General features: G+C 39.8%; 1 protein-coding gene across 3 annotated transcripts; it reads right to left on the minus strand.

Moving 5' to 3' along the window:
- Positions 1–2,361: 2,361 nt before the first annotated feature.
- Positions 2,362–7,792, minus strand: LOC118412463 (E3 ubiquitin-protein ligase TRIM9-like). Of its 3 annotated transcripts, none has more exons than XM_035815337.1 (9): positions 6,836–7,791; positions 6,305–6,512; positions 5,614–5,760; positions 4,970–5,065; positions 4,738–4,860; positions 4,258–4,368; positions 3,925–3,947; positions 2,940–3,032; positions 2,362–2,525 (listed from the first exon to the last, which is right to left on the minus strand). In XM_035815337.1, exons 1-8 carry the CDS (start codon positions 7,756–7,758, stop codon positions 2,981–2,983), a joined length of 1,683 nt encoding a protein of 560 aa, XP_035671230.1. In that variant the 5' UTR covers positions 7,759–7,791; the 3' UTR covers positions 2,362–2,525; positions 2,940–2,980. The 3 variants fall into 3 exon arrangements, 2 of the variants coding, with proteins under 2 accessions (XP_035671230.1, XP_035671231.1); XM_035815338.1 differs by having other exon boundaries at positions 6,305–6,506; positions 6,836–7,770; XR_004830769.1 differs by lacking the exon at positions 2,362–2,525 and adding an exon at positions 3,537–3,658 and having other exon boundaries at positions 6,836–7,792.
- Between the last annotated feature and the right edge of the window lie 557 nt (positions 7,793–8,349).

The following is an 8,349-nucleotide window of genomic DNA, read 5'->3' on the forward strand; positions in this document are numbered from 1 at the left end:
CTTTGCAATAGACAATTGTGTTTCTGCCACCACTATGTCTCAGTATTTAGCAATTCTTAAGTTGAATTGTTTGTGATATTCACACCTTGAAATAAGTATCAATGTTACTCAACAACCTAAATCTAACTGTAATATATGGGAAAACACAACAACTACAAACCTAATACTAGTAGTTTTCTCTACTATCAATGATGCTACTCTAGAGAGTCAAAGTGAATATCTTTTTTGCTTTTATTAATCATTGATAGATTGAAATGCAGAGTTGTTGATGTCTAAAACTAAATTTTCTTCTTATTTTGGTCCTGTCCATCTGCAGAGGAATCTGCAATAACTTAGCCTGATTTAATCGCGTTACACAGACTAGCAATAACTGACATGCGTTGGGGTCAAAATTCACCACTGCATGGTCAATAAAGTAAAATGTACATTTAGATTGAAAATTCTCATTTGAACATTTCAACTTCATGTCATTTTGCCCAAGCTACCTAAAATCAAAGATACTGTATAGCTAATTTTTTTTGCAGCATAATACTATTAATAGCCATCTGAGCAAATCACACTTAGTAAGAATTATCACAAGTTGCAACAAATTAAAAGAAAAAATCTTGATGAGGACCACAGTTAGTTAGCAACCATTATGAAAGAGTGTACTTGAGTGGTAGTCTGTGTATTTGTTAAATACATTGGATAGCAGAAAAGATTTCCTCATAGTTAACTTTATCAATCAAATGTTTAAGGTGACACACATTATTTTAGGGCATTTGCACACTACAACCATTGTGATTCTTTCCAAAAATGATGCAGCATGGAACCCACACTCTAGTTCTAACTCTTATTATCCATTCAAATGATACCAACAGTGCTGCACATGAACCAGCCTGGCACAGTACAGTGACAGCCATTCAAATGATACCAACAGTGCTGCACATGAACCAGCCTGGCACAGTACAGTGACAGCCATTCAAATGATACCAACTGAGCTACAAGCATAGCCTTGATGTATAAGATGCATTACTAACATTTGTGCAAACTAAAGAAGATGCTAGCTCAGCCCTTCATACAAAGACGTACAGCACGCACCAGCCAAGCTGTCTCGAGTGGCAGGACATTCATGCAGCAGTCAGTATCTGGAACAGGTGGTCAGAGACAAAAGTAAAAATGGCCTCCAAGCTTTGTGCTTATCACTATCTTTAGAAGCAAGAATACTTGGGAGCATTGATTAGTCAATGAACAGGAGAGAAGTAGTATGTACAGATCTGAAGCCTATTTCATACTCTGGGAAACCAGAATCCTTAGAGGCGACAGGGAAAGGGTTTGCTACTGATCCCCACTGTGCATGCTCCCAACTTACACCCACCTTGCAATCCAGCTGGTCTCAACTAGCACTAGCGTACCCTTTCCGCACCGCTTCTAAGGATGGTTACCTATGTGCATTCTTACGTTACTAATGTGCATTCCCAGCATGTTACAGAAAAAAAAAAGAGAATTCTAAGCCAATAAGGCATCACTGTACTCTTGACCTACATTCCTCTTGTCCAGTACTGGAAAACCTCACTGGTCACACTTGTACCAGCCTGGTACAGTGCAGTGACTTTGATATCATAACGACTTCTACTGTGCAGACCATCTAATATATACTCCAGCCCCATGATGTTAGAGATCTCATCCCACTCCTCATTGGTCTGGACATTGTAGGCAGACCTGACTGCCAGCCTATAGGAGAGCAGGTAGTAGATGATCTTCAGGTCACCCAGGTTGTAATCAAACCACTTGATTTGTATGGAGTTGTTTGTGACATGGCCTAACTGCAGAACAAGGGGGAGGGGGGCTGGGAAGAAAACACATTGTGTTAGAAAAAATGTCCATTATGTAGGAGTGACAGGAAGTGTAGTTCAGAGATGGTAGAACTGGTCCTTAATATATTAGTTTTATTGCAAATTCTTGCCTGAGGGCTAAATGCAAGTGACAAAATGACATACAAATAATGGTTAACAGTATAGTAAGACAGGACAGACCTTCTAGGTCATGGGGTCAATGGAACAGGCTATTAATTCAAAGGGCGGTATTGTCTTTGGTTTGTCTGTCTTTTCCCAGATATACTTTCAATATGGTAATAACATATGCTAGTAACATTCAGGAAGTGATCAATGAACACAAAGTTAATCAAAACCTTACATGTATAATAGATGAAATACAATTGAAGACATGTGAGAAACTAAAAAAGATCTTTGACCTCTTCATGTGGCAATAGCAGTTTGAATCCCTCTTCGTAATGAAATCTACCACCCTTTACTCCATTATTAAGGTGTCTTGATACTTCCTTGCATCCCCTGACTTACGTTTGGTTAAGATTTCCACAGCCTCAGCAGGAGAAGGCCCACACTTGTTGTTAGCACAGATCTGGAAGATGTACTTTGTGCTGGGCCTGAGGTCGGTGAAGATCTGGTAAGGCTGTGGGCAGGTCACCTTTGCGATCTCCTCTGTCCAGGACAGCGATTTGATAAGGCAGGTGATTGTGTAGCTGTCTGTAGTAAGAGTGGAACATTTTATGGAAAAGAGAGTAACTATAAAGCAAATATTTTGCCAAAAAATGCAGCATATTTCCCTTTCCATCTATCATGTGTCTATTTCAAAGTGTTTGGAATTGTCAATGTCAAGAGGAAGGCTTGAAAAAGGATAATTGGCACTTTTCAGAACTTTTATAGAATTATGACTGCAAATTTTTTTGTGGTAGTTTAAAGTTTGCATTTTTTGGAGTAACCTCTTCACTGCTACCTTAAAACCATGTGAAAATCACTGTGGCTTGTTCTGTCTTCTGCCTGCTCTTCCTTTTTTCAACTGCAAACTTGAAACAATTGCAAACACTTAGTCCACGTTTCTCTGTGCTGCAAAGTTCAATCCCTAGGAACTTGAGTTATGAGTGATGACAGTGTACTTACCAACAACACCTTTAGTCTTTGGCTGCCAGTGTAGGATAGCTTTACCACTGGTGGCATGGCAGGCTTCCCGCAGGATTTCTACTGGTCCAGGGGCTGGGAACAAGTTAGACAAACAGTTATTCTGCAGTAAAATAGGTGCGCAACTGTGTGGTCCAAAGGCTATAGACACAGACAGAGATGGGCACTGCCTTACATACTGAAAAATATGAGAAGGATTTAACACCTCAAAGTACTGGTCTTAGTCACAAACCTTTTGAGCCCTTTTGCACCTTCTAACAAGCATGGTTTCAAGCTTGGTAGCACTATGAATCTAATGCTGTTTTGCCTAAGGTAAAACGTTCATATGAAGGCATTTCAGCACTTTTGCCACCTGCCATGTTCACAAGTGCCACCTTTTGATTTTCTGTAGAACTGCACAGAAGGGACTAGTCTAGCACAATACATGCCTTATGTGAACCATGACTTTACAACCAAGATAAATAGTCCTAAAAATATAACAATGCCCTTTCAATCCCTTTTTTTGCCCCGTGGCTTAAGCAACATCCTATTATCACCCTCTAGCAGTTGCTCTCCAAACTGCAACCTTGTGTCCTGTACCTGCCAGGAAGCCCAGCTGTGTGACCTGTTGTTTGATTTCCTCCAGGTTCAGGAGGAAGGAGTCAAAAAGGATGGAGGCCTGCGTAGCTCACTCTGGTATTGCTGACAGGGACTGCCCAATTCTTCACAACAGTAAGAGGACATGTACTTAAGGTTTATTCTTAACCAAAGTATCAACTTCCTTTGGTTCACAGTGGCCCAAGATTTGTCACAGTTAAAGATTTTGAAAGACATAAGTCATAAACATAAAACATTTCCTGAGGGTGTGAAGGGCTTAGAGACAATGTTAACAACCTGTTACTTTAATAGGGAGGTTTGTTTGAAGTCTTGTTATTGAATGTGTTACAGAATTTGTATTAGGAAAAAAATGGAAGTGGACAATACATACCTCCCATCCACCTCTCTCACACTCTGTAAGAAAAGAGAATGCAGTGGTTTACTTTAAGTTAAAAGTTACTTTGTTTTGTGCTATTCATATTCATATCTGACAGAGTACCCCAGGTGTATTTGAAAAGCTTAGCTGGCAGCTATTTTTGGTATTGCAGCAAAACGTCCAGTTTTGTATCCTTAATCTTGGATATGCTATCTATGTTTTGTGTTCTAAAGATGTAATGACAGCTACTTAGCTACCTCGTGTCCACATTGTATTGTCCCCATTTCAAATCAAATAAAGTCAAACATCTATTTCGTCCTTCCTTCCTTCCTTGCATTAGCTGTGTACCTGTAGAAAGCTGGCATGGTCCTCCTCCTTCAGTGCCTCCTTAGCATACATCATCAGTGCATCCATCTTCTTCACCTGCTCCTCATGTGTGGCCAGCTCTACCTGCAGGAGCTGGGATAGGACAGGAGAAACATCATCATTATTGAACACCCACTGACATGAGGGCTGGGACTGAGGTTTATGTGGAATACACTGTATTGTATTTCATTTAAGACATTTCTACCCAAGAAAACATGTTTCAATGCCATTTGGTGTCATCAAACAAAATATGGTGATGTACCAACAGCAATGTCAATGACCGATTCTGGTATTCAAATGATTGACAACTGCATAGTCTAAGATAGTTTGAATGATTCTATGGATGCCCATGTGATAACAGTAGAAGCCCGTGTGATAACCCACCTTGTATGGAACACCTGTATCAAACGTTATCATGGCCCAGGTAAGACATTATGACAGATACAAATTAAAGTTTCTCACCTCCAGCTGTACTTCTTTTTCCTGTTCCACTTCCTTCACCATAGCCTCTCTCCTGTTCTGTAAGTTTCCACACAGTTCTTCTATTGCCAACGACAGCTGAGACTTCAAGCTTTCACTGTTCATCTTTAAAACATAAAGAAAAGTTACATTATCTTTTCCTATCTTCTTCCTTTTAACAATCCCTAGTTTCCCCCATGGAATATCTCCATGTTTATTCCTAAGTAATACTAACCTCCAGTTCAGTGATGGACTGTTTCACTTTGGTCACAAATGCTCCAAGTTCCTTTAACTCTTTCTCCAATCTGGACACACTGTCTGCCACCGATTCCTGTAGTGAAGTAAAATGTCTTTTTAGTAATAGTTTGGGCACTTTACTCTATTTTTTACAAGTTTTATATTAAGTAAGAAGATAGCAAGGGAAATATTAGGAAGCAGTGTTGACATTGGAATCAAGGTGACTTTCTGACCAAAAAATACTAACTCACAAAACATTTTAGCCTTCCTCATCAAATCAAGTTGACTGACCCACAACTTTGGTCACGTGACCTTATGTAAATGTGACTCCTCTGGTATTGACTTTGAGTCCACCCTTTTTGTGTTGAAAAAAATGAAATACACTTAACTCAGAGCTAATACTCAGAGCTAATACTCAGAGCTAGTCAAATAAGGTGTTCAATACGGAAAGAGCTTTCTGTAAATTCATTTTTTTTCTTGGGGACTTGATTATGCAGCGGAATGGAGGATTAAACCTTTAGGGTAGTTTGCAATTGAAATAATTCTTTAGAAACAAACCTTACAAATGCATATCTGTCTTGTAAATTAACAAGCAAAAAAATAAAACTACCGGTAGTTCAAGATTTACTGAATTACATTTACCTTTTTAGCCCTGTACATCTGTGCGAGTGCTGCCACCTTGTGTTCGCTGTGTTTCCCCACCAGTTTACACAGGGCACAGATGGGCATCTCATCCACACAGCAGAACATGTTCAACTTCTCATCCTCATGGTCAGGGCAGGTCAGCACCTACAAAACACACATATGAATCATACCATTGTCACAAAACAATAAACAATCAACCGTAGTCAAGTAAGCAAAAAAATACTACTAGTATATTGATTGTTTTCAAGAATCAGATGTAGAACCCTAGAAAACACACAAATGGATCATGAACATTTCACAAAACTATATAAACTGATTCAAGTAGATGTCAAGTATATTCTAGGCACAATTATATTATTGTTTCAACAAGTTCTACCGAAGGTCAAAACACACAAAAATTATAACTAACAGAAGACAGTCATGAGCCACAAGTATACCACATGTTTACAAAATGTCATATCAAAGATCAAATCCTCGACGCATGCCCTTGTGGTCTAGAGAGGAAGTTGCCTGGCAGCCTGGCCATGAGACAGCTAGTGTTTTCCATAAACCCTGTCATACATATGATGAAACATCTTCAAGTTTGGTTACATGTTGGAGCAAAAAGTCTAATAACTTTACATTAAAAGTTCCTGTGTATAATTTGGTAAAACTATAAAGACTCTGACTTATATTACAATTAAAGTACCTTTCGTTTTGCCTGCTGTGGCTCCACCAGTTTATGCCTGGCAAAAGCCTTCTTGTTGCTGGGGTGGGTGGTCCTCACACAGTTATCACAGTACGAGATCTGACACGTCAGGCATGTTTTGGTGGCTTTGGGAGGGGGGTCTGCGTCACACACGTCACACAGGACGGGCGATCGTTTGGTTCCCTTTGCCAGCTCTCGATACCTGAACCAATATACAGTAAGGTATAAAAAACAACCTAAAGAACTGTGTGTCACAATCATGCATGAATGCTATAGACACATTGCTGTAGATTTTTTTTCCAAAGAGTCATTTCAATATCATTGCAGCACATGTACATTTTGTAGTATAAGGAACAAAACATACTGGAATATACCTACAACAGTAGATCAAATTGCTGTATTGGCACAATAAATTATGACACAATACAAAATTGATGAAACAATTCTACTAGAGTATTAGAGGCTTCAATATAGATACATGTAACTGAAAACTCAACACTCTACTTTTGCAAACTTTGTTATACAAGATACCTTTCAATGATGTTCTCCAGTGTGATGTTTCTACGCAGACTTTCCAGTCCCCTCCCCCTCTCAAACTCCACATTTTTCCTGCACGTTGGACAGGGGAAACTTGTCACATCATCATCTGATTCTTCCTCATCACTTCCTCCATCCTCTACATCAGCACCTTCCATAGCTCCTTCTTCAGGAATCCCTTCATCTTTGTCGTCTGCTTTCAAGGCAGTCGTATCTTGAGTTGTTTCTTCAACTGTAATTCCTTCATCTTCTTCATAAACTTTCAGTGCAGCTTTTAGGTATTTTTGAGATTCTGCGATATTTGTTTTGATCCCTTCAATGTCATCACTGGTGGGGGTTTTGTTCCCACTTTCACCATCAGTGTGGGGCGAGCTCGCTGTACTGGCTCCCTCTGGCAAATTGCTTTCCTCTTCAGATGTGCCATCACATTTTTCTTCAGATCCAGGGATGTTGGGTTTGCAGTCTTCAGGGTTGTCTTCCTCTGCCTTTGCTACACCTTCCTCCTCTTCAGGTGCCTTTGCTGTTTCAGGTGTACTTGCTGTTTCAGGTGTATTTGTTGTTTCAGGTGCATTTGTTAATTCAAAATCTGCAACATCATCTTCAATTTCATCTTCATCTGATACAACAAGGACCTCTTCCCCATCTGGCTCTAAGGAATCAGTGTCGACATCTTCCCCCAATACGTCAGTCTCTCCTTCTGTGTGAGTCTCTGTTGCTTGCAGAACTGTAGTCTCTGGCTCGGCACTCTTTTTGCCCTGGAAAAAATGGCGGGTAGAAATGAAGTGTCTGTGAAAGTCGACTGTATTTAAGATCATCACAAACCCCACACTTCCAAATGTCAGGCTGTATGATGCAGCTTTGTACAACACAGTGAGTACATAAATGGCTGAGTGTTTCAGCCAGTGGAAAAAGCACATAGGAGCACATATTTTGGCACTGTGAGAATTGTTGTTGTATTCTGTGTCAGTACTAATGCAATGCCTCAGGGTGCAAGGTTAGAGGGTGTGGTCATGATTTTCCGCCAGACTGTCTTTCAAACAAAGCCTTTCAAAAATTAAGGACGCTTTAGCTGACCTTCTGAGGAAAAATTATCTTAAAATGCTAGACTAATGTGATGTAATCAAAAGCAGCAATCAGTATGACTCACTGTCAGTAACACTATAGATGTTTCTCCAGGACAGCCTTTTTTGAACTCAAAGCAGTTCTTTGTTCCTTTTTTTAACATACGCAACTTGTACAACCCAAACCGGTTCTTCCAAACAGCTAGGTCAGGTCTCTATTTGTACATTAAAGCAGCATCATAAATTATCTAGTAGAGGGTGTAAATGCTCTTGGCAAAGGACTACTGTTACAGACATTAATGTATCAGCTTGAAGAGATTATGATACAAGTATGTAACGTTACAGCTTTAAGTTGGCAAGGTGGCCTTGTGGTTAGGGTTGTTGACTCACAACCTGGAGGTACTGAGTTTGAATCCTGCCCAGCTCCCAATGTATTGGCCTAATGGG

Source organism: Branchiostoma floridae, chromosome 3, assembly GCF_000003815.2.
Source record: "Branchiostoma floridae strain S238N-H82 chromosome 3, Bfl_VNyyK, whole genome shotgun sequence".
Taxonomy (NCBI): Eukaryota; Metazoa; Chordata; class Leptocardii; order Amphioxiformes; family Branchiostomatidae; genus Branchiostoma; species Branchiostoma floridae.